This window comes from Gallinula chloropus, assembly GCF_964237585.1.
Source record: "Gallinula chloropus genome assembly, chromosome: 22".
Lineage (NCBI taxonomy): Eukaryota > Metazoa > Chordata > Aves > Gruiformes > Rallidae > Gallinula > Gallinula chloropus.
In genome coordinates this window covers 3,604,684-3,630,818 of record NC_140107.1, presented here as the reverse complement: position 1 = coordinate 3,630,818, position 26,135 = coordinate 3,604,684, and the positions used below count along the sequence as shown (strand labels likewise).

The window sequence follows — 26,135 nt, the reverse complement described above, 5'->3', positions numbered from 1 at the left end:
GTCGCGCCGCCGTCCATGAGGAGAAGGAGGACCGCGCGCCATTTGCCGTCGCTGCTTGGGCCCGAGCTGCGCCGCGCAGGCCCCGCTCCGGTGAGTCCCCGGGAGGCGCCGGGGGCGCCGGGGGGCCGTCTGGCGCGGCGGGGGGGGGAGGGGGCTCGCTCCGCGGCCGGGCGCCGAGGGTTCCTGCGTAGGCCGCCGCGGCGGGGCGGGCGGCCGCGGGCTCCTGCTAGGCCCGGCGGAGGCGGGCCCGGGGCGCTCGCGCCGGAGCGGGGCGGGGGCGTCGCCGGGTGCCGGTGGCCGCGCGCCCGCTCCGCGGGGCCTCCTCGGGGCGCGCGGGCCGCCGCGCGCGGGAGCTGGCGCCGGGGAGCGGCCGGGGGCGGGCCCTGCGGCCCGCGGAGGGGGGGGGGGGGAGGCGGCTCGGCCCGGCCCGGCCCGGCGCGGGCCCTGGCTGGGGGGGGGCGGCGCGGCCGCGGGCTGAGGCTGCCCGCTGCGCCCGCCCTTGCGGATTAGGGAGCCGGGTCGCGCTCTTCTCGCGGTGTGGCTGCGAGGGGCAGCGCTGGGCCGTGTGTCGCGCCCAAAGCCGGGGCCTCTCTCAGTCCCTTCCTGGCGCTGCGGAGCTGTAACGCTGCGGCCGGTCAGGGAGGCAGCGGCCGCGCTGTGCCTGCGGGGACCGGAGCGGGCGTGCGGCTCAGGGTGCGTCGCTGTGACAGGGCGCTGGGAAGCCTCGGGTAGCGAGTGTCCCGACCGAGCCGGCTGCAGGGAGGGAGGGAGAACCGCGCCGCACCTTCCCGCAGCTCTCGCTTCGCTCTTAGCGCTTCGGTCGGGAGAGTGACGCCTGTCAGGAGCCCCGGAAGAATTCTCCGGGGTTTTGTTGCCCAGACATTGATTTTCCCAAGCTATCTTTTGCCACGGGCTTTTCCTAGACCTCGAGAAGTTTTGTTTAACTGCATCACCATTACTGGTACCTAAAGGCGGGTGGTTACCGGGTCTCAGTGCCTTGTTACCTGTCAGGGTTTAAGTGTGGCTAGTTACATCCTCAAACCGCTGCTCTTCCTGCAAAAGTTTCCTCTTCCTCGATGTGCTGCACCGAGGAATCCTGCCAGCAGTGCTGTGTGTGTGCTGTGAAGGATGTTAATGCTCACAGAGCTTGCCTTTTTCTTCTTTTGAGATCATACTTGGTGTAACTGAACTTTTTACATGTTTTCTCAAAGTTAGGGCAGTCCCCCCAGAGTCCTGCATTTTGCAGTGTATTTTTTTATCTAGGCAAACCGTAGTCTGCTTCATAGTTTTTATCCTAGAAATTCTGTTTCCCGTCAGTACTTAAATCCTTATCCCTGTCAACTGTTCCATCTAGATGTGAACGATGTTGGAATTGTATTTGAACCTCCTACTAACTCTGTTTTGTTTAAAAAAAACCCAAACCCTCAATATTTTTCAGCTTTTTTAGGCTTTTAGGATCAGAAAAACTCAGTGAGGATGAATTTGTCTGAACAAAGCTCACTCTTGTTCAAGTGTTGCTTTGGAATAGAGTGCCACAAATGTTTTTCAGTACAGCCCTAACACCCTGATGGGCTATGAATGGCCAACTCCAGTTAGAAACAAGCATGTACAGGCTTTATAGGTCATGTTGGCAAAGAGCAGTAGCTGCTGGTGCAGTCAGTGCTGTATTTTAGTGGCATCGATGTGCACGTTGTGAGCCTGTTGTAAAGTTACCTCTTGCTAGTAGTGGTGTAGACAGTGGAGCATAGTTTCTGTAGGGGCTGAGCTAGTCACTTGCTTAACATCATGAGAGCAGTGATCAGATGTTTTCATTGCATGGGGTTATGGAGTGGGAAGGGCTGAGAGCTCTGTGCTGGAGGGGTGAGGGTGCAAACCATGTTTTGTTGTAAAAGTAGCCCACTGCTGAAATGATGGTGTGGAGACTTGGTTAATGCTTGAGGTCATAGAGTCGTAGGACAGCCTTGGTTGGAAGGAAGGCTTCTTGCAACTCATTCTAATAAACAGTATGTCATAATTAAGCTATTAAAATGTATTTTCTGTGATTAAATGAGTTATGGTACAAAAGAATAGGCCAGAATGCCTTCATGTAAAAACTAAAAGGACATGCCAGTTTGTGAACGAGTGAGGCTTTAATAACCACCCATCCAGCCTTTAGTGTGAGTTCTTATCTTCCCCTCACTCATGTGCTTATCTTCCTGTTTTGACAAGAAGCTTCTTGAAGTGTAAGGCATAACTTTATAAGGGACTACACTTTTTTTTTTGTGGTTTATTGCAAAAAGAAAACCCCAAACACAAAACCATCCAACAAAAACAACCCCCACCAAGCTCAAATGTTCCTTTCAATGCTTTTTTTAATGTGGTATAGCTTAAATACTGGACACAGGTAACATATGGGATAGAAGGAACAGTAAGGTAAGCAAGTTGAATGCCTTTGGTGCAGAATTTTTATGTATGAGTTGGTGATGCTTCCTGTGCTGCTGAGCTAGAGAAGTTCCTGGGTGCAGTCGGATGTTACGTAGCAGAAGGCTGAAAGCAGCCTTGGTGGATAATCACTGTGAAGTTGGTTATGGTACTTTGAGAGATACTGTCCCTTGCCAGAAACTGCCATTCCTGCTTATTGAAGCTGTTACTAAGCATGTTTTTAGCTAACTAGACCGCATTTATAATTAATTTGATGGAGTTATACTTAGATAGTCTGTGGGTGGCAACCTCTCTTAGAGGCACGGTGTAAGATAGAGGGAATAGTGCCATCATGGCTGTTTAATCAGTGATTGTCGGATTGAGGCCGATACCAAGGTTCTGTTTTCAAGATGCCCTAAACTATGAGGCTTGTGTGAGTTAAAAATCTGCTGTTTTCTTCTGTAGGAAAGTTACTATTTGAGCCATTTGAGTTATTAAACATGGAAAAGAAGGTTGTTTTTGTGTAAATTAGGAGCACCTGTAGTTTGAACCTCCTACTTGTCTTATGATTAGAGCACTAAAAAAGGGACTAGTCACCTGGCAATTTAATCTCTTGAGATGCAGGAATTATAGATGAAAGTGGATGGCTACAAACATGTCTTATTAGTCACAGACTTCAGAAAAACGTTGGCCACAATGGTGTGAAGTTTGAACCAAGACAGTCATTCCCTTTCCCTGCACAAACAGTTCTGAGGTGATGAAGCTAGGTGACCTTTCCTAGGTGACCAAGGCAATTCTCCTTGCCTTTGTAAAGTTGCCCCCAATGTGTAGTTATTACTGCTGCTCATTTGGTAAGCACCTTTTTTTGTGTATGCTGTTTTAAATTCATCCATTTCTGCATGTTTTAAAAACATACATACCCCACATGTACTAATATGCATAATCCTTTACTTATAGTCTACACTTAAATTTTTTTGGAGTCAACCAGTCTTTTTTCTAAATATTTGAGTTACTTAATGAAGGTGAAAAACTCGAGTGCACGTGGGGTGCTCCTCTGTGTGCCTGGTCTGTCAGAGATGAGTCAGGGACACACAGATGCCACTCCTCTCTCTCTTTTTGGTAGGAACAAAATGTTAATAATATCACTGTGTGTTTCCTTATCGATAAAATTCAGTTAAAACCTTTTTCTTGATAGCTCCATCTAGCTCCTATTACCGAGAGGGAGAGCTGAAGAGCCCTTTCTCAGCTGTGGCTTTCACTCTGGTGTCTCTGCAGAAGTTGGGTGCCAGTGTTGTCAGAGATGTGACTCTGCTTGTTGGTGATCACATCCCAGGCCAGGCTTGTACAGCCAGCGGGGGGAACCTGTGACTGGGAAAAGAGATGCATTTCTTCTGGATGCTGTTGGGACCTCAATATTTTGACAGCTATGTCACTTCAAAATTTTCCAGCAAAAAAGACTTTGTTAAAGAAATTTGTGTGAGAGGAAATAGCTAAAATTTGAAGTGGCAAAGGGAACTTTGCTGGCTGGTGAACACACACTGTGTTGGGCTTAGGTTTATGAGGATACTCATTCTTATGCAAAAATCACTATACAACTAGTGATTAAAATGCTGAGGCTTAATTTACATTGTCTAAAAGAGTAATGTAAACAGCATTTAATGAGTTGTAGTGCTGTGTAGTAATCTGATACTTGGGTGTTAGATATTACTCCCCACACTGGTGAGTGTTTGTTGCAAAGGGAGATGATCTCTTCATGCTGTTAGGCTCCACATCTTGCTGGTCAGAAATTTGAGTTCCTGAACTGTGTGTGAGGAATTTCTGCCTGGGCATGGAATAGCTGTCAACATTCATTTTGTTCAGTTATAGGCAGCACTGAGAACCTTCCCAAACTTTGAGGTGTGTGACACTTGAAAGCTAATCTGGGTTCACACAAAATAATGTCTGGAAGCATCACTGTAAGCTGCTGAAGTTGAGAAGGTACTTGTAATTGTTCCAAATAACTTGGCTGTATTTATGTATTGGCAGCTCAGCCTCACAGTTCATTGGGGTTTTTGTGTACAGAGAAGACAATATATGTGTAAGTAACTGACTTTATAAGGTAGCAAAAAGGTGAAAACAAAAAACACCAAGCCCTCTGTGTGCATTTATTTGTGTATACAATCTTGAAGGGCTTAAAAAGATACTGTATGCAGCTCATCTGTGGGTAATGTAACCCCCCCCGCCCTGTCCTGTGTCACATTGGAGGTCCCGCAGGGGCTGTTGAGCAAGCAGACAGCCAGCTGATGTTTGTTTCCCATGATTTTTGTAACCTGTAGAACCTTCATGTTCCATTAGTGTTTTGAGAGTTCATTAAATACTTGTAATGATAGGTGAGCATTGTTGTAGTCTTCAGGTAGCATTTTTTTTCTTCTGTAATTAGGCTGTAGTTGTGGCTGGTTTTAAATAAACTGAATTAGTTAGAAAGCAATTTCTTTGTCAAGTAACAACGATTGTGTGTATATACATGTGCTACATAGGTATGAAAAACATGGTTTCTGTTCCTCACTAATTGCATAAACTGGCATCTGACAGTGAAACACGAGGTGGGATTGCATCTCTCTCTAAAATTGTCCTTCAAGTTGAGCGGCTTTAGTGAAATTATTACCTTTTTGTCAGAATAAATGATTTCTTTTTCCTTGCTCAAGCTTGCAAATCTACATAAGATATCTTCCAGAATGTGGGCGAGCTATAGTCTAGAAGGGGTGGGTACACAGGTGACTGCTGGAGGTGTGGTGATGTTTGAAGACTCGTTTTACATCGTAGTAAATAGCTTGAGGCTTCAGCGGGGTTTTTGTTGGTTTTGTTGGTTTTGGTCTGGGTTTTGTTTTGGTTTTTTTAAAGAAAAAACCCAACTGTTCTTGAATCATCTTCATACTTGTATTCCAGTACTTACTTGCATTGCGCTGACCATGCTACATATGTCTATCTGGTTATCATTTCACTGCTGATCACCCACTCCTTCCCTACCTTTTAAAGCCTGAGGCTCATTTCATTTCTGAATTTAACAGCTGATCATCCTAATGTTCTCTGCTGGGTAGTTGAATTGTCTCTTGCAAGCCTTTTTGTGAGTTATCAGCTGGCTGCCTAATTGAGAAATCAAAACTGTTTATAATGAGTTGGGCAGAGCCCACTGGAAGTGTCTGAGAGGATAGCCGTGCCTTTTTGAGTGCACCTATCTGGAATCAGTGTGTGGATTCTGAAAGCAAGTCTTTTTATGAACACAAGAACTGAAGATGCTGCAGTCATGGCTTCCTTTTAAACCAATAAGTTATGTATTCTGAAAACTTAAGTTGCTGTGATTTGTAGAGCTCCTGTTTGTGTAAAACTGAAAGCATGGAAACTCTTCAGTTGCAGCTTGGGATCACAACGTTGGTTACAGTGCGATTTCTCTTTCTGTCCTTACTGAGTTCTGACAGTGCGGTGGGAAAGGGTTTGGTTAGACTTATGCAGCATGTTGGGTTTGAAGGAAGACATGGCAACAAGCCAAGAAAGTGAAAATTAGCAAATAAGTATTGACATTTTTATACGTGAAGCTACCCTGCAGGGTTATGTGTTCACTAAATTTTAAATGATTGTTTTAAAAGTAGAGGAATGGGAAATGAAAATAGCACTAGCTCTTCTGCTTCTTCCTTGTAGGATGTTTTTGTATCCCAGTACCTTCTAGTTGCTATGGTAACCAGTTAATTTGCTGACAATCCTCAGATGAAGTGTAGACATCGTTATGTACATGAAGTACATTTTTTTTTTTTTTAAAGAAAAATTATGTAAACTCTTCCATGTACATTTTCCACAGGATTAAGGGTTGTACTTTCTTTTGGAACTTAGACCAGCTGCATCCAAAAAGTATGAAGTTAAAACTTTTGGTACAGGTCATTTGCAGCATGTATACAAATTAGTTTAGATAAATCATGCATTGTCCTACAAACTAGTTATTTCTGGCTTATTGTAATATAGCTCCTGAATTTTTTCCAGCAGCATAATAAAATGGCTAATCAGGTGAATGGTAATGCGGTACAGTTAAAAGAAGAGGAAGAACCAATGGATACTTCCAGTGTAACTCACACAGAACACTACAAGACACTGATAGAGGCAGGCCTCCCACAGAAGGTGGCAGAGAGACTTGATGAAATATTTCAGACAGGTATAATATGCATTTCTTGTTTCTGAACTGGTTATGAAAGTGAGGGCATACCATTTTCCAATTTTTATAGATTAAGGTTTAAAAATTCATTGTTTTTGATCTGTGTAGCTCTGAATGTTTTGCTACTTTGAATTCCCTAAAGGCAAATTGGGTTTGACATTGACTAATTACTTGACACATCCTTAGTGTTGTATGTAATATCTTAGTTGCTGTAGGGCACAGAGCACTAGTTGTCAAATAAAGATGTATGTTTGAGCATACTAAACTGTACATTATTTTTCTTCAATCCCAATCATCATTTTTCTTTTACTTTTCTACTGTCAACTCCTCACAGTGGTTCTTAAACACTCCAGGGCTGGATAGGTGATTTAGGGAAGCAACTAGCTTGTCTTGCCTGGGACTACATTTGAAATGAGTCTGCCTGTGGATTTTTTGGTCTCTCTAGTTCTGAGCAGACAGTTTAATCCCTGTTGGTTACGACACCGAAGTGTTCGGTTTGGCACTAACTGCTTTTCCACAAAGTTGAGGACTAAGCTATCTAGCAAACCCAGTAATACCTTGCTGGTAGCAAGTGGTCTCTGCAACTTCTAGAGAGGTTTCTTTACGGACAGAGGTTTTTTTCTAGCTTGTTTTTGTAACCCCCTTATTATTTTGTCCTATAGACAGAGCCTTCCTTTCCCTCTTTAGAGCGTGTTCTGTGAACAGATATACCAGCAGCAGTAGAAATGCTCTATGCACTGATCTTGAACCCCTTAGTGGCAAAATGACAGTTTTTGCTGAAAAGAGTCAAAATTCCACTGAGCAAGAGAAGGCAGTTCCAAACCAATACCTTACCAACCTTCAGTAGGACACTGGCTCATGTGGATGATGTCTTTTGGGAGTTATTCAGTGAGCTCTCATCAAGCCTTTACCAGCTTTAGACATGCACTTTCTAACTGTGGGTCATGAGGATGCACTTGATGGTTTGAGAGAAGGTGTAAATGCCTGGGCAGAGGAACTTGTGGGGCTCTAACACGTGGTGCAGTTAGGTTGTGTTCTGAGGAGTTCTCAAGGGATTTATAAGCTTTTCAGCCCAGAAGCTGACTGCCTAGTAACCACTGCATGAGTAACCTGAAAACATTTATTCACACTTCCTTAATGCCACTGAAGACGTTTGCATTGTGCAGGGATTTGTCAGTGAAGCAAGCTACTCTTGACGCCCAAGCTAAATTTGGGGTTGAACCTTGGGATTTTTAATCTGCTGAGGTGTTACATGGAAGATACAGGTGCCTTCCAATATGCAGGATCACTTCTGAAATGTAGTCCTTGGGCTTGGCACTACTGTGCATTTTTGAAATCCAGTAGCAGTTAAATAACCTGTGTATTTTGGAGATCAAGCTGCTGCAGAGCATGTGGAGTTCTTGGGATCTGTCCTAAATTTTGCTGTGTAGTTTAAAAAGTGTGAGTCTTAGCGTGTACTTCTCCTGCTCCACAGCTCATGCAAGTGCATTACAAAAGGAAAGAAATAACCTGTAAAGATCCTTAAACACAAAAAGTGCTTCAGAACTGGTCCAGTGTTTCTTGGGGGAGTCTGTACCTGTAAAATTAATGTTAGCCTTTTGGGTACATAGCAGGGCTCGAAAGAATATCTTTTTGAATTCTGGCTCTCAAGCTGCATAGAGCAACACAAGGAGTGAAAAGGAAAAAGAATTTTGGTTACATAGGAAGTTCACTGATTTTTGTTTTTTTGAAGTTGGAGGAAAGAGTGAACAAACCATTCTACTTCCTAACATTTTGTGGGGTAGAGCTTCATAAGTATTTGTTTGTCAGTTAGGTAGCTCCTTGTCCATGTACAAGAGGATACCTGTAACGCTCACACGTCAGCTTCCTCTAGAGCAGCTTCATTTGAGAGAAGGAAGTGTGAAACTTCAAATGAAAGGCAAACTAACAAAATCCAAATTGCTAGAAGTGATCCAGAGTTCACTGTTTCAATTCCTGGTGTGTAATGCTACTTTTAGATTGTATTCCTGAATGTTAGCAAACTGTTACACATGGGGTATAACCTTGCACGTCAGTTAGTGCTTAGGTATATACATTTTAATTTAACTTTTTTCATTGTTGTACTCATGTTCTTTCATATTCTTGTGTAGGAATATGTAATTATGTTAAATGTATAATTCTTTTGCTATGTAACGTAACTTTCTGACTTTAAAAGCAAACTGCATAGTTCTTAGTTTGTATGACATTCAATAGAAATCTGTAACTTCTTTATCTTTAACTTTTAGGGTTGGTAGCTTATGTCGATCTTGATGAAAGAGCAATTGATGCTCTTAGGGAATTTAATGAAGAAGGAGCCCTCTCTGTATTACAGCAGTTTAAAGAAAGTGACCTGTCGCATGTACAGGTAAGGTGAGAGCTCCAGGAATGTGAGTGCATAAGTATAACTAGTGTTCTGGCACTATGGGCAGGAGACTTGTAATTTAGAACTTCATCATGTTGCTGTATTCTGACATTTCAAACCCATGTCACAAGCCTGTTAAAAATGACCTTAAATGTGTAGGTATCTTTGAGTACAAAGCAAAAGCTTCCAGATAACAAAAATGAGTGTGCTGTTGAGAAAAAGAGGTGAAAATGCTACCTGGAATCTGACCTGAGTATGCCAAGTCTGCCTGAGTGCTGTGTTTGTCTGAAGGATTCCTTGTGCCACCCTGTTGATTGCTTTGGCTCGTAGAGTCGCCTCCCGTATGGAGTGTGAGATGGGGCTTCCCGGGACGCTTCACACGCACAATTGAATTATTCTGTAAATTGTATCTACAGAACAAAAGTGCATTTTTATGTGGAGTTATGAAGACCTACAGGCAAAGAGAGAAGCAAGGCAGCAAAGTACAGGAATCAACGAAGGGACCAGATGAAGCAAAGATTAAGGTAACGCTTAGAAAACCCTGATCCTTCTGTTCTACTGTACAGAGGCTGAAGTAGGTGCATGAACATACTGTTACATGAGGTCTGTGAAAGCATTTGTATCTATTCAGGAATTGTCTTAGTTGTCCTTTGAAAGTTTTTCTGCACTCATAAAACTACTTTGAGACTGATTGGATGTTTCAATAAGGGATTAAATCATTAAGAAAGTTTTCTGTTGTGTGAAAACCTTCATACACAGTGGGTGACAAGAGCCTCCTGGTGTTCTGGAGTTGTTATGGTATGACATATAAAATGGAAAATAAAGGAAAAAGTTGTTTCTATTAACCTTGTAGTTTTCAAACAACTGTTGCTGTTCATGGTGGTGGTTTTTAAAACCCCCAAATACCATTTTTTTATTTTTCTTGATTTTTTTGTAGGTTCTGTCTGTCCATGTATACTATACCTTTATCAGATGTGGCAAGGAGCAGATAAGGAAATGCTTATCTTAGGACAGTATTTTATTCTTCATATTTACCCAGTATCCTTTCCCATCCCCTAAAATGTGTCTTCTTTTTTTTTCAGGCTTTGCTAGAGAGGACTGGTTACACTTTGGATGTAACTACAGGACAGAGGAAATATGGGGGCCCTCCTCCAAATACTGTATATTCTGGTGTTCAGCCTGGTATTGGAACAGAGGTTAGTATATGCAGAATAATATGATTATTTTGTGTGTTTGTGCAAACTGATACCCAAGAAGTACTTGAAAGTCAACTGTTTTACAAAGTGAAAGTTTAAAGTATTGTAGAGGAAAGTGTTCTATGTTTGGGTGTCTTAATCAGTCTTACTCCTTAGTGTTGCAAAGGACAGGAATAGTAGGTTAAGGTGGGGGAAGCAGGTGGAATATGTTAGGGGATCTCTTAAAATGTAGAATACATCATTAAATTGTCAAACTTCATGGTCTGCCCTAAAGTTTATGGTCTGTTGCTGAAAGAGAGTTCAATGTAGGTATTAGATGTGTGGATCGGTGCAAGTGTGACTCAAAGGTACTTGAATCTGCAATGTAAATGGAATTTAAGTGGCAGTAGCAAGATTTATTTTACACAGTGTGCTGGAAGTAAAAAAGAGCTGGTTATTGTTTAATGATTTATATGAAATTTTGAAGACAGCAGCTGAGAATATGTATTATTGAGCTGTTTAGTTGCTTTTCTTTCACTCTATAAGAAAAGATCCTTGGTGTACCAGAGGTACTTAGAGGTACCAGAAGACTGGAGACTTGCTGATGTGATGCCTGTCTATAAGAAAGGTTGTAAAGAAGATCAGGAGAACTACAGGCCTGTGAGCCTGACCTTAGTGCCAGGGAAGATTATGGAGCAAGTCATCCGGAGGGCAACCACAGCAAGTACGTGACAACCAGGGGATCAGGCCCAGCCAGCATGGGTTTATGAGAGCCAAGTCCTGCCTGACCAGTCTAATCTCCTTTTATGACCAGGTGACCTGCCTGGTGGAGGCTGTTGGCATAGTGTATCTTGACTTGGGCAAAGCCTCCCACAGTATTCTCCTGGAGAAGCCAGCAGCCCATGACTTGGAGAGGTATACTCTTTGCTGGGTTAAAAACTGGCTGGATGGCTGGGCCCAGGGAGTGGTGGTAGATGGAGTTAAATCTGACTGGCGACCAGTCACAAGTGGTGTACTCCAGGGGTCAGTACTGGGGTGCATCCTCATTAATAGCTTTATTGATGATTTCGATGAGGGAATTGAGTGCACCCTCAGGAAGTTTGTACATGACACCAAATTGAGGGGAAATGTTGATCTGCTGGAGGGTGGGAAGGTCCTCCAGAGGGACCTGGACAGGTTGGATCAGTGGGCAGAGGCCAGTGGGATGAAGTTCAACATGGCAAAGTGCTGGGTACTGCACTTTGGTCCTGACAACCCCAGGCAACACTACAGTCTTGGGGCAGGGTGGCTGGAAAGGTGTACAGAGGAAAAGGATCTGGGGGTGTTGCCCGAGCATGAGCCAGTATTGTGCCCAGGTGGCAAAGACGGCCAATGGCATCCTGGCTTGTATCAGGAATAGTGCAGCCACGCAGGACCAGGGAGGTGATCATCCCCCTGTATTCAGCTCTGGTGAGGCTGCACCTGGAGTACTGTGTTCAGTTTTGAGTCCCTCACTACCAGAAAGACACTGAGGCCCTGGAGCATGTCCAGGGAAGGGCAGTGGAGCTGGGGAAGGGGCTGGAGCACAAGTCTTATAAAAGAGCTGCTGAGAGAACTTGGACTGTTCAGTTTGAAGAAGAGGAGGCTCAGGGGACACCTCATTGCGCTCTTCAGGTCCGTTAAAGGAGGTTGTGGTGAGCTTGGGCTCAGCTTCTTCTCACAGATAAGTAGCCACAGGACAAGAGGAAATGGCTGAGTTGTGCCAGGGGAGGTTCAGGTGAGAAATGAGAAGTTTCTTCTCCGAAAGAGCGGTTGGGCATCAGAACAGGTTCCCCAGGGAGGTGGTGGAGTCACCGTCCCTCAGGATGTTCAAGGAAAGGTTGGATGGGGTACTTGGGGACATGGGTTAGTGAGTAAGAGAGATGGTAGGGAAATGGTTGGACTAGATGATCTTGGAGGCCTTTTCCAACCTTAATGATTGATGCTTGCATGGAGTGACAGTACCACACTGAAGGAGTCCATGTAATGTGTTTTTGTCTGTAAACTTTTGCATTTCTGCATTTAGAGAGGTGACTTTAGAAGTTGATAAATGTCTTAGTGATGTTGCCAGGCTGATTATGTGGGGGTATAAAGTGTTAATTAATTGCATAACTCATTGAGATCAGGAAACATTTCTTTACCAGGAGTGTTGTCAGACCTTGGAACAGGCTTCCTGGAGAGGCAGTCGATGCCCTGAGCCTGTTGGTGTTTGAGGCATTTGAACAGTGCTCTCAGTAACATGCTTCAGCTTGTGGGCAGCCCTGAAGTGGTGGATGTAGGTCCCTTCCAACCAACTATTCTATTCATGGCTGAGAATACTCAACTCCTATGAAGTACTTTGTCCTATAGGTAATGGTTCAGCCTCTTCAGGAAGTCCCAGGAAAGCCAGAAAATTGGCTGTGCTGTAATACTATTAAGAGTGTGTTTTTATGCTTTCTTCTAAAGCTTGTTGGAACAGGTACCTTGTGGAAGCTCCCTTAAGATAAGAATGTAAATGCATCTGCTGTGAATCAGCATTAGAGGCTGTAGCCAAACCTAGCCAGCTAGTTCCAAAAACCTCTACCAGATTAATTTATTGCTGTCGTTTCCCAGGGTTTAAAGACTGCTGGCTACTTTACGCATCTGCTTGGTTTGACTGGCTGAGGTCCTCAACACCTTGCTGAAGCTGGTGTGTGCTTGATTAAATTCAGTGTTTAGCTGTTGAGCTCTAAGGCATCACCAACTCAAACATGATCTTATGATTTGGTAGACTAGGGAGAGCATGTTTGAAGACAAGTGACTTGAGATTATTGTGGCACTTCCTTTCCCACAGTGAGGTGGGTGGTTGGTTTGGTGGTCAGATTATTTCCCTCTCCAAACTTTTGAGAAGCACCTCTCTTATTTGTGTTCAGCAGTTCTGGTTATATAGGAGTGTAAATGCCTCTCTTCTAATGCTGTGGGTAAAAATGCAGAAAAACACAAGTTGTATCCCATTGTATTGAGTCAGTGAATCTTTTGTGTTTGAAATTTAAGTAACACTGAAGCTCTGTCAGCTTGTGCCAACTCAGATGTGTTGATGTCAAAGCTGCTGCTGATGTCAGCGATGTCAAACTTCTGGGTTTTGTAAGGATACCCCAGTACTGTTACTTCTTTCAAGAAGATGCATACCAGGTGGCCTGCTTCCCCCAAGACATATCAGATCTTCCTACTGTAAATATTTGTGCACCAACTCATTTGTCTTTCTAAAACAACAAGTGGAATCTCTATCACACTAACTGCAGCTTTAACTGTCCTTCAACATACACCTGAAAACTAAAGTATTGATAGATAATTTTATGGCTGCTCAGCATGTGGAACGTTCACAAGCTCACAGTGAAGGCTTCACTGAGAGGATTATGTGGGAGAAGCTGTCCAATGTATTCTTCCAGGTGGGTGGTCTGTAAGAGCAGCTGGACCTTTTGGGAATGGGGTTCCCTAATAAAGACAAAGTAGTTACAGCTGTGCCTAAGCTTGGAGGAGAAAGTAATTGCTATAGGATATTATATTAAACTTGAGAATTTGTTTTATTTAAGGACTTGCTGCTCCAATCGAAATCTTGCTTATAGTGAGGTCACATGATGATATTTGGAGGCATTTATGAAAGTGTTGATTGGATGACAATGGAAGCAGTTACCTGGGTGCTTCCCCTCTCCTCACACTAGCTTTGGCATTTGCATCTGCAGAGATTGACAACCTCTTATCCTCAAGGGGCTTACACAGTCCTCCTTTGTTTGGCTCAAACTTTCCAAGATCTTTTTTCTCTGAGTTTCCTTATCTCCTGTCACATCAGCTGTTCCCCATAGGGACACAAGTCCCCCCAGCAAACCTGCTCCAGCGTGGGTCTGCCTCTCCATGGGCTGCAAGTCCTACCAGGAGCTTGCTCCAGCACGGGCTTCCCATGGGGTCACAGTGTCCTTCATGTGTTTCTACCCACTCCAGTGTGGGATCCTCCATAAGTGTCAGGTGGGATCTCTGCTCCCCATCATCTTCCATGGGCTGCAGGGGGATAAACTGCTCCACCATGGTCTTCTCCAGGGGCTGCAGGGGAATCTCTTGTCTGGCACCTGGAGTGCCCTCTCCCCCTCCTTCACTGACCTTGGTGTCTGGAGAGTTTCTCACATCATCTCACTCCCATCTCTGGGGGCAAAAAGCAGCTTCTTGTGGTTTTTTTCCTCTTAAATATTCCCCAGAGGTGCAGCCACCGTTGCTGATGGGCTCAGCCTTGGTCAGCAGCGAGTCCATCCTTGAGGCAGCTGGTGTTGGCTCTGCTGGACCTGGGGGACTGCTCCCCCTCCAAGCAGACCCACACCACCAGCCTTCAGTATTTCACTCAGATAATGCTGGATGGTAAATCCAACATACCTGTAGTGTCTGCATTTGTAGGTTGAGCTGTATTTGCCAAGCAGGTTAAAATACCTGGGTCTGTTCCTGGTTGTCAGTGTGCTGACTGAGGAGCTTTTAGTTGTTAAATTTGGGAAAACTGAAGGATGGTTACTTTATATATATTCATTTTTTTGTTTGGAAGAGGGTAAAAAAAGGCCAACTGGCCTTTCCAGGCTACTGTTACACCAACAATGAAGGTGGTGGCTGATGTGGCACTTGATTTTCATCTGGTGCAAATGAAGATAATACCATTGAAGACATGATTAACGAATGAAGCCTCCTGTCCTCTAACTTGGAGCCCTTTAGCCCCCTGTAATAGGGATAGGGGGAAAGCACTTTAAAATCAGCAGTGCAGCTTGGATGAAGAAAGTAGTCAGCTTATGTCAGTACTGATTGCTGAATTTTCAGTGATGTGCAGTGAAAGCTTGATAATTCTGTACATGGATCATGTGCTAAGTTGGTGTGTGAGCTTAGGTACCTGTGTGACAGTTTAGATTGTGTAACATGGCAGAACTGCACAGTGTTCTTTTCAGAGCAGAAATTTATTGCATCAATATATGATAAACATCATCTTTGAACACTGTTTCCAAAATGTGAAATTCCTTTCAGCTGTGTGAGTGGTAAGTCAGTATCACATAGAATTGTAGAATCCCAGCCTGGTCTGGGTTGGCAAGGACCCCAAGGATCACAGAGCTCCAACCCCCTGCCACAGGCAGGGCCACCAACCTCCAGGCCTGGAGCTACACAAGGTTGCCCAGGGCCCCATCCAACCTGGCCTTGAACACCCCCAGGGATGGGGCACCCACCCCCTCTCTGGGCAGCCTGTTCCAGCCCCTCACCACTCTCTCTGGAAAGAACTTCCCCCTAATACCTAATTTAAACCTCCCCTCCTTTAGCTTCACTCCATCCCCCTTGTCCTGCCATCATCTACCCTTTGAAAAAGTTGATTCCCTCCTGTTTCTCTGCTCCCTTCAGGGACTGGAAGGCTGTGTGCTTATGTGTGGGTACGTGGTCAGTGTGCAACAGACAGGCAGGGAAGGGTTGTGAGGTTAATTTGCAGTCTGGAGAATGTTACTGGAGATGGGGCAGCACTTTAAACTGCTTTTGATCAGAATAAATTGAATGGGGAGAATCAGATACTGTCATAACCTTAAGAAGCAATAATCCCATAAAGTCAGCAGGAGTTGAAACAGGCAAAGCTCAGGCTGCATTTAGTTCACAAATGGATTTTGCTTTTCTACTGGAAGAACTGGGGGGGTTCAAAGGGGGTTGCACTGTGCCAGAACTTCTAATTTTGCATTTTATTTTATTTGTACATGAAGACTGCAGATTTGGGGTGTGATGAAGCAGTCGTGTGGCCTGTGTTAATTAACACCTGAATTTCACATTTAGGAAAGATTGACTGCCAATCACATGAAGAGTTCCTGCCTTGTATGTTTTGATGATGGTGTCAGGGATTTTGTCTCTAAAAGCTGCATATGGCTTTGGGAATGAAGTGTTCTAGGTAATGGTGATAGAAATAAATGTCTGTAGGAATTCCTAAGCCTTTCAGTAAGATGGGGGAAAAGCCTCTTGGCTCTGCTAGTAAATTTTTACACAGTATGATAAATGTGTTGGGTTTTTCTTCCTTCCAGTAGTAAATAAATGGTCAGTTGGTATTCACATTCAGCTGAGGGAGGCTAAGCTGAGTGAAAGAAGTGTTCTGGGAACAGCAATTGAGGAATATCTGTGTAATGTAAAAAAACATCTCAAGATTTTAGCTGCCCTTTAGAGGGAAATAATGTGTGATCCATGTGTTTCAAACCAGTCATCGTGCACTCCTCACAGGCTTGTTCATATCAATCTTTATGTTGGCATTCTGAGTGGCTTCAGTTTTGGAATTACCTGCTGAGCCTTCACTACCAGATATCCCTACGACAAGGCGTTGCCTGGGTGGAAAAGGTTGACTCCCAGCCTTTTTTACTACGAAAACTATTTAAAGTTAAAATAAATAGAATCCAGTCTTAATGGATGTGAAATGTTTTGCTTGTATTCATAATTCACAGAGTCTGAGACTCAGACTCTCCTCTCAAAGGAGAACTGCAGTGGTTAAATAATTCTGAGGGTGAAGCTTTCTAGGGACACCTCAGCTGAAGGTATTAAATTTAACAAAACTACCAAAGCTTTTTGTTGTTACTCTCTATAAGCAGCAAACCCACGAGGACTCACACAGTATTAAAGCATTCAGTTGGTGGAAGCTGAAACAAATACACACTAGAAGTAAGATTGCAATATATAAAAAATGGGAAAATATGCATTGGGCAACCTGAAGATTTTTGTAGGTGATTATTTTGTATCTCTGGAACTTTTTAATGGAGATGTGGCTACTGTATGATTTGTAAAACCCTCAAGAGCAAGGAAGCACTTGGTTTGCTTTAATACAGGAAACCCAACTAGATAGACTGTAAGGTCTTTGGTTTGAATTGCTAAAACTATAACCAAGTAAGAACCACTCAGTGGTGGAAATTTATAACCTTTGAAGTAACAAAACCAGGTTTTCTACATGTAAAACCTAGTAGTAACTGCAGGAGGTTAGTGGGGTGTCCATAATGTTCACCACGGTGGAGGCTGCAGTGCTGGCCACAGTATTTCTGCTGCAGTGTGCTTCCTTTCCCTGGACCTTTCAAGTATTAAAAAACAGTTGGGATTTCTGAAAAAGCTTTGTTTCTGTGTTCTCTTCCTTTTTTTAGGTCTTTGTTGGCAAGATTCCCCGAGACTTGTATGAAGATGAATTGGTACCGCTCTTTGAGAAAGCTGGTCCAATCTGGGATCTACGCCTCATGATGGATCCTCTTTCTGGTCAGAACAGAGGTTATGCATTCATTACCTTTTGTAGTAAAGATGCAGCACAGGAAGCAGTCAAATTGGTGAGTAACTTATTTTCAGACTGGACAAGATGATATAAGCAGCATGATGATGGCACTCCCTAGATTATGTAGTCTTTGAAGTGTTTCATTGTCCATTGACAGACTGAATATTTTACTTCCTTAAAAATTGCCTCCTGATTTCATTTAGTGTATACAGATAATACTCTGCTTTTAGGATTCTAGTCTGCTAGAGTACTTGGTTTATCACAAGTGCTTCCTTGATTACAGCTGGAAAATACATACTTTAAGCTTCACTGTGTACAAGTTTTATCACCTTCCTACTGTATGGAGCTAATTAGAGGTGCTTCATGCTGCTGCTGAGCTTGTTATGGTTCACAGTGGTCTTTAGATCTTTCCAGTGGCAGCGATGCAGTCAGCTCACTACGTGGATGCTTGATTAGGCCAGCATCTGGATGGTTTGGAAAGGGACACAGAGCAATCCCTGGAGAGTAAAAATGAGAGACAGTGGTCTGACTGGGGCCCTGGTTCATTTGGCCTTGCCCCTTTCTGAGAGGAGGAACCAGAATTAGGCAGGTCAATGTGTATCTCCCAAGAAAGGGTTTGGATACTGCTGCAAAATACTGCATGTACTTTGAAACTAAACAGGTGGAATGCTTTGCTCGTTTGCCTTAGCAGAATTGAGCTGCTCCTGGTGAAGAAGATCCAGTTAAGCTGGGGGAAAATTTTCGATCAAAATATAGAAAGACTTTAAGAAATTTTGTTGCTCTCTTGTGATGGGTTGACCCTGGCTGGAGGTCAGACTCCCACCAGACCTGCTCTGTCACTGCTGTCCTCTGCTGGACAGGGGAGAGAAGATACAATGAGTGGCTTACAGGTCCAGAGAAGGACAGGGAGAGATCATTCTGCAATTAGTCACAGGCAAAACAGACTTGATATGGAATAAAATAAAAAAATACTGCAATTCATGAGCACTCTCCTTCCAAGAAAGTACCCCGTGAAAACAGAGTCAGGTAAGGAGAATTAAGACCAGATTCCCCCAGCAAACCTGCTCTGGCCTGGGCCCCTCTCTCCATGCGCTGCAGGTCCTGCTGCCAGGAGCTTGCTCCAGCACAGGTCACATATTCCTGAAGTCCTGTAGGTGGATTCCCTTCCCCCTACCTCCTCCACCCTACTGCTATCCAGTTGTGGAGCCAGGTTTGTGCTTAGGTGTAATTCTTCCACAGACCACTGGAGAAATGAAAATGGGGTAGACCCATGTTAAATTTTGGAGCTAAATAAGCTTCTTCTGAAAGAAGAAAGTATAGTTGAAAATTTGAAGTCTTGTTTTTTTCCATACTAGGTGGGCCTTCTGCTTATGTTTACAGGTACCAGTGGGAATGGGATTGGATGTAGGCAAAAAGTATTTATAAGCTACAATTTGAGAAGCAGCTTCAGATTTTCATGGCACCAGAACAGAAAGTTTTGTTTTCTTATGAATCACTGTTGTGTGTGAAGAAGAATTCTGAAGTGTTTTTATCTTCAGAGTAATCCACCTGTGGGTATGAGCATGAAGCAGTGGGCTAATTTTTATTTTAAACTGATTTTGTTGTGGGTAGAAGCGTGAAGTAGGGGACCAGCTTTCTTTTCAATGGGAAGCTCTAAAACTTTCAAGTCAAATTTAGAGAATCCAAGTGTTTATGAAGTCCAAAAAAATCCCTGCTGTGGGCTGGTGGGGAGCAAGGTCACATGCTGATTGAGACTTGCAGGTATCTCACAGCAAATACCTTCAGTGATTAAAACTTACCACAGTAAAGCAGAAGAACTCCCAGCACCTGTAATGCCACGTGTCGGCTTATTGATAACAGCAGCAGTGGCTGACTGTGAGTCCCAGCACCAGTCACCAGTTGTCTTATCAAGACCTTTTCAGTCTGAGATTAACAGTAGGTCAATGAATTCACCCTCTGCAATTTGAATCTGGTGTGTGGTGGTCTGTGTACATCAGTTTGTGTAGCTTTGCGTTCGTCAGCACTTCTGAAGTTTCTGTGGAAAACCTGAGCTTGGCAGCGTTCTCACAAGTGAATGATGTCCCAAGTCCTGCAGTTCTAGTTACTCTCTTGCCATGTGACTTCAATATGCTATGTATAAATATAGTAGACTGAAGAAAAGAGCTGATTTTATGATTTAGGGCATCTTATCCTTATTATTGTGGATAAAACAAATTAATGGCTTCTTATCTCAGTGTGACAACTATGAAATCCGTCCTGGGAAGCACCTGGGAGTGTGCATCTCCGTGGCAAACAACAGGTTATTTGTTGGGTCAATTCCAAAGAACAAGACTAAGGAAAACATACTGGATGAGTTCAGTAAAGTCACAGGTAAGACCACCTTAATGAGTTTATCTCACTGATCCCAAAATACCATTCGTATTCTGTTTTATAGGTCTAGTTATTTGATAGACATGTTCAGCTGTCACTTAAAATATTTCCAAGATGGATTTCAAGTTTGTTTCTGGTAGAAATTTTATGTTTCAAATATATTTTATGGTAGAGTATGAAGGGATATGTCTGTTTTACTGATTGTTAGATGATTGATCTTGTAGGTTTACAAATTTAGATGGCAACAGAACAAATGAACACAGAAAAAAAGTGAAGGACCTAATTCTGTATCTGTTCTAGCTTCCTGTTGAACCCTCTGTGTTTGTACTGGATCTAAATAGATTCTGCTTTTATAGCTGAGAAGTTTTTGGGGAGTTTGAAACAAATGTATTGTTGAGGAGTGAGGGGGAGGAGGGAATTCCAGAGAAGTTTAGAGGGGATGTTATTGCAGAAACAGTTAATGGCAGATAAAATTCTGTCCTCACTCTTCAGTGTTGTTCCCCAGTATATGCAGCAAGTAGGAAGAAAAGAAGTCAGCTCATCATGGGAAGGATGCTTCTGCTTTAAGAGTTTGAAGTCTTGATTGCCTGCTCTTGTTACTGTAGGAGAGTGTTAAACTACTTCTTTTTATAGGACTGCTGTATATAAGTATGGCAGGGAAGTGGTGCACCAGAAGTTGAATATTCATTTAGTTCTCTCTCCTCTTTTTGAGGAGATGTGGAAGAAGTTTTTCCAGCTTCCCCCAGAGGTGGGGAAATGCCATGTATTAATGCTGACTGCTTTTAAAAATGTAAAGATGGTAAACCCAAATATGTAGAACTTGCACTGTGTGAACTGTTGATGTTTTGCAAGGCCAACCTGTGAGGTAAGTTTGTTCTGGAGCACTTCACATTCTAGGTTACCTGTGTCTGGACAAATTACGTGGCTGTCTGACTTGTTTTGCTTTCTTCTGCTCCCTCCCCCTTTGGGTGTTAAATTCAAAGGCTGTTTTATTACAAAAAACAAGTGAGGGCATTTGAGTAGACTCCAGACTATTTTTTTTTTCTTCCTTTTGAAGCTTAATACTAAAGACCTGTTTTTCAGAGGGTTTGGTGGATGTAATCTTGTATCATCAACCTGATGATAAAAAGAAGAATCGAGGATTCTGCTTCTTGGAGTATGAGGATCACAAGTCAGCAGCACAAGCTCGCCGCCGCCTGATGAGTGGGAAAGTAAAAGTCTGGGGAAATGTTGTGACAGTGGAATGGGCTGATCCAGTAGAGGAACCTGATCCAGAAGTCATGGCAAAGGTAAGTAAAAACTTACTTGGATGCCCTTATGCTTTGGGAGGAGTTTCTTTGGGCCATAGTGGCAGAGGTTTGTTCTAGCTGCGCAGTGCGTGTTTTGAGGCACACAAGGTATTTCAAGAGTAAGCTGTCCAAACTGTCACTGTCTGAGCGCTGCAGAGGAGCTGCTTGTGTAACATGTCAGGAACATGTAACCAACTGCTGACACACAGACTAGTGGGGGACCAGGTTATTCTGCTGGATTGGCACATCAGTCTGGTCGTTACCTGCTGCTGCAGCTACTGAGCACGAGGTGGGTATCTTGGAAAACTCTGCTGGAATGAAGTGAAGGTGGTGTTCAGCAGAGGGAGTGATGTGCTCTTTATCGCTGTGTTTTGGGATAACTTCTTGCTGCTCTTGTGGTCTGTTACTAAAACTTTACTGGGATTTGTAGCATCCCAGAATATCAAAGTTGGCTATTGTTCTGGTCATGGAAGGGAACTGCAGAAAGAGAGGAATTGTAGGAGCTCCATGCAGGTAACTAAAAAGCTCTTTTTTTTTTTTACAGACAGGTACCGAATTAATAAGTTTACCCAAAATTTCCTAATGCGGAGAATGGAACATCTTTAGTATTAAAGTTTTCCTTTTGAGGATTGACTTTTAAAGATTACAGCTTGAATTCTCACTTTTTTCACCAGGTGAAAGTTTTATTTGTAAGAAACTTGGCCACTACTGTGACAGAAGAAATTCTTGAGAAATCGTTTTCTGAATTTGGAAAGCTGGAAAGAGTAAAGAAGTTGAAGGATTATGCTTTTGTTCATTTTGAGGACAGAGGTGCTGCAGTGAAGGTAGGTGGATTATTGTTTTCTGACTAAATTGATGTGAGCAGTTTATTTTGTATAAATGGTTTTAAGAAAATTCTTTAGTGTAAATATCTAAATAAGACAATTTGTAGAGCCCGGTAAATAAGGTTCCCATTGTGAGAATTTGAATACTAATAATTTTGTTCCTATGATTTCAGTAGCTAGGAGGCTGTGACACTTGCAAAGGACAAAACTGTAGCAAGTTAACGAGTAGACTGGAAAAGAGCTATAGAGCAATGCAGGAGAGTCTAGAGAAGAGGAAAAAAAATAAACCTAGACAATTTTTCTGAGGAAACACTGCCAGAAGGTATCAGATGTCTCTCAAAGCCCCTGTGTAAAAGCTCTGTGTAGTTTTGGAGTGACAAAAGTAATGAATAGAAATGGGAAGGTAACTAAAAAGATGCTAAGGGGAGAACAGCAGCACTAGCAATGCCACTGATGCATTAGCTGTTTTTAATTGTACACGCTTACCTAGAACATTTCTTCTAAATGACTTCCTAAACAGCTGAGACCTTTATTGTAAGCTTGAAAGGTATCTTCCTTTACATCTAAGAGCAGTTGAGAAGGTCATTAGTCTCTGCTGTTTGCACTTGAGCAGATTGAATTCTATAGCAACTATTCCATTGTCTTTCATAAATCCACAGTTCATGCAGGAATCAGGAGGGGAGGAAGTGTTTTGCATCTGGGAGGTGTATGTGGCTACATGGACAGTTCAGATGCTCTTTACTCAACCTTACTAATCATATTACAATCATTTCATCTCATAAAGTTCCCTACCAATCAAAATAAGGTTTAGAATAGTCCTGAGTGTGGTTCAGGATGAATGTCACACACATTTAATGAAGCTGAAGGCAGTTAGGATAGGTTTAGACCATGTCCAAGAAGAGGGTAAGAGACTGTTGACAGAAAGGGTAAGTCATGGCACCCCTGATGTGTCTTACTGTGGTATGTCTTTAAACACTCTGCAGTCCCCTCTCAGAAGACCTTACTTCTGAAGTAAGTGAAGTTTGAGTAAATTAAAACTTGAGCAGATGAGCAGATACATCAAGCACTGTAGCCAGGCACCTCTGATGTTTATTTTCTCTAAAACAAGCTGGAGTACTATCCCATGGGCATGATTTATGTCTACTAAATTGGTTTATGAACTTTGTGAGACTTTTTGTGTATGGCTGTCTTGGTTGTTGTTTAGGAAAGCATTATTGTGATATTAATGCATGGAATTGGCTCACTCATTCCGGTGTCTACTTACTTTCATACCTTCTTTGAAATAAGTTGCCATGATCTCAGATGTTTTTGAGGTGTGTAGCTGTACAGACATGGGCAGTCTTCATGAATGCTAATGTCTGTAATATCCAGAAATGCTAAATGCAAGGCAGGTAACTCCAGGTGAAGAATTGGGAGGTGTAGCCTTAATTTCTGGGATCCTGATGCACAGCCACTGTGCCCTCGTGGCTAAGAAGGCCAATGGCACCCTGGGGTGTATTAGAAGGGGGGTGGTTATTAGGGCAAGAGAGGACCTTCTCCCCCTCTGCTCTGCCCTGCCGAGACCCCACCTGGAATATGTCCAGTTCTGGGCCCCTCAGCTCAAGGACACAGAACTGCTTGAAGGAGCCCAGCACAGGGCCACCAAGGTGGTGGAGTGGAACCCCTTCCTTATGAGGAGAGGCTGAGGCAGCTGGGGCTCTTTAGTCTGGGAGGAGACTGAGGGGTGACCTTAATGTTTATAAATGCGCAGAGGGTGAGAGTCAGGAGGATGGAGCCAGGCTGTGCTCAGGGATGGCAGTGACAGGAGAAGGGGCTGGGGGTGCAGCTGGAGCGGAGGAGGTTCCATGGGAATAATGGGAGCAATGTTGTCAGTGTGAGGGTGCTGGAGCCCTGGGACAGGCTGCCCAGAGAGGGTGTGGAGTCTCCTTCTCTGGAGACATCCAAACCCCCCTGGATGCGTTCCTGAGTGATGTAGTCTGGGTGATCCTGCTCTGGCAGCGGGGTTGGACTGGATGATCTTTTGAGGTCCCTTCTAACTCCTGGCGTTCTGAGATTGTGTACATTGTACATGCACACTACACCCACTTTGTGCATGCACTTAATAATTAAAAATTACTTTTCCGGAGAATTTTTGGCTCACTTGAAGATACCACCAATTTCTAGTAATTCCCACCACACCCCTTAAATATGTGTCCTCAGAAATACTTGATTTCCTCCCAGGCAATTGTGTAGCACATTCAGCTGGGTGAGAAGCCCAAATACATACAAAAGGAATGGTGTTAAGGCTGCCCTTTTTCTTTCTTTTTTTTTCTTTAAATAATGCTCAGTGTATTTCACTCCCCTTCTTTTACCTTATGATATTCAAAGATGTTGGGTTTTTTTTTCTTTAAATACTGTTTTACTGTAACTAAAGATTAAAGTGGGACTTAGCAGAATGTTATGTAGTATTCTTTCTGAGTAGCACAGAAATGAAGCACATGGCATAGTTCAGCCTGGAGCAGCACAAACAGCTGTTTTCTTTCAGTAAGTTAGTTTCCCTTCTGATTGGAAACAGTTTTTCAATGTTTCTCTTCTAATTTTTGTACAGGCTATGAATGAAATGAATGGGAAAGAGATAGAAGGGGAAGAAATTGAAATAGTGTTGGCAAAGCCACCTGATAAGAAAAGGAAAGAGCGTCAGGCTGCCAGACAAGCTTCCAGAAGCACTGCGTGAGTATCCCTGTGTGCACTCCTGTGATGGTGAAAGGGAAGCTCTGCTGGGAAGTGAGAGCTGGTTGAGAAGAACCCAGATGACTTTTCTGTGTTGTGTGTTATTAGTTGACAAGGGGAAATTGATATTTTCTTTTGGGAGCCTTTTGAAGATAAATAATTGCATGTTTCTTTTTCTTACTAGGTATGAAGACTATTATTACTACCCTCCACCTCGCATGCCGCCTCCTATTAGAGGCAGAGGCCGTGGAGGGAGAGGTGGATATGGCTATCCCCCAGATTACTATGGCTATGAAGATTATTACGATGATTATTACGGTTATGACTATCATGACTACCGTGGTGGCTATGAAGATCCCTATTATGGCTATGATGATGGCTATGCTATAAGAGGAAGAGGAGGAGGAGGAAGGGGTGGGAGAGGTGCCCCTCCACCACCTAGGGGGCGGGGAGCACCACCACCAAGAGGTAGAGCTGGCTATTCACAGAGGGGGGCACCCATGGGACCGCCACGAGGAGCCAGGGGTGGGAGAGGGGGTCCTGCGCAGCAGCAGAGAGGACGTGGTGCTCGTGGAGCCAGGGGCAACCGTGGGGGCAACGTAGGAGGCAAGAGAAAGGCAGATGGGTACAACCAGCCTGATTCCAAGCGCCGCCAGACCAACAACCAGCAGAACTGGGGCTCCCAACCCATCGCTCAACAGCCGCTCCAGCAAGGTGGTGACTATGCCGGTAACTATGGTTACAATAATGACAACCAGGAATTTTATCAGGATACTTATGGGCAACAGTGGAAGTAGACAAGTGAGGAGGGATTGAGAATATTGGAAACATAGAATTGGCTATAGCTCTACATCCTTCAAAACAAAATTGGCTTAATGTTTCATCCTTCAGTAGCGATTGGCTGCCATTTGTATTGGGCTGAAGAATCACTCTATTGTGTATATACTCGAGTCTCTTAGTTTTCTTTTTTTCATAAACGCACTTGGACATTACTGGGCTTGCAGAATTCCTGAACTCCATACGGGGTTTCAACGCTTTTATCATTTTAGGCTTCATTTTAGCAGTTTAAAAGCAGGAATGGCACACTGTTCAATCATGATTTTGCAGAACCTTTGGTTTTGGACAGTTTCTTTTTTTTTTGCTTTTTTTTTTCCGATTTGGGATAGACTTCATAGAAGTATGCTGTACATAAAAGTAAAAGTTAGTACTTTGTCTTAGTAGTTTTAAGAAATTACAACAAATTAAGTTTTCTTGTATTGAAAATAACATGATTGTATGTTTTGCATTCCTAGAAGTAGGTTAACTGTGTTTTTAAATTGTTATAACTTCACACCTTTTTGAAAATCTGCCCTACAAAATTTGTTTGGCTTAAAACGTCAAAGCCGTGGCAATTTGTTCCTTGATGTGATTGTATTTCCAATTTCTTGTTCATGTAAGATTTCAATAAAACTCAAAAATCTATTCAAAACATTACCTATTTCAAATTCAATTGTGTCCTAAAACATTATTTCATTGGTAATTCTTGCGAAAATCATTGC

At 43.3% G+C, this 26,135-nt stretch overlaps 1 protein-coding gene across 3 annotated transcripts; it reads left to right on the top strand.

Annotated features, from left to right (window-relative positions):
* Nucleotides 1-26,072, top strand: HNRNPR (heterogeneous nuclear ribonucleoprotein R). 3 transcript variants are annotated; one of them, XM_084274328.1, is made up of 11 exons: nt 1-90; nt 6,415-6,580; nt 8,845-8,963; nt 9,377-9,484; nt 10,043-10,156; nt 17,284-17,460; nt 19,640-19,775; nt 20,859-21,064; nt 21,739-21,888; nt 24,476-24,597; nt 24,782-26,072. In XM_084274328.1, exons 1-11 carry the CDS (start codon nt 16-18, stop codon nt 25,392-25,394), a joined length of 1,986 nt encoding a protein of 661 aa, XP_084130454.1. In that variant the 5' UTR covers nt 1-15; the 3' UTR covers nt 25,395-26,072. The 3 variants fall into 3 exon arrangements, with proteins under 3 accessions (XP_084130454.1, XP_084130453.1, XP_084130452.1); XM_084274327.1 differs by lacking the exon at nt 6,415-6,580 and having other exon boundaries at nt 22-90; XM_084274326.1 differs by lacking the exon at nt 1-90 and having other exon boundaries at nt 6,418-6,580.
* Nucleotides 26,073-26,135: the final 63 nt, after the last annotated feature.

Coding starts and splice junctions, on each gene's coding strand:
- HNRNPR (XM_084274328.1), top strand. CDS start 16: ATGAGGAGAAGGAGGACCGCGCGCCATTTGCCGTCGCTGCTTGGGCCC. Junction 6,581..8,844: donor TGATGAAATATTTCAGACAG/GTATAATATGCA, acceptor TTTAACTTTTAG/GGTTGGTAGCTTATGTCGAT. Junction 24,598..24,781: donor CAAGCTTCCAGAAGCACTGC/GTGAGTATCCCT, acceptor TTTTCTTACTAG/GTATGAAGACTATTATTACT.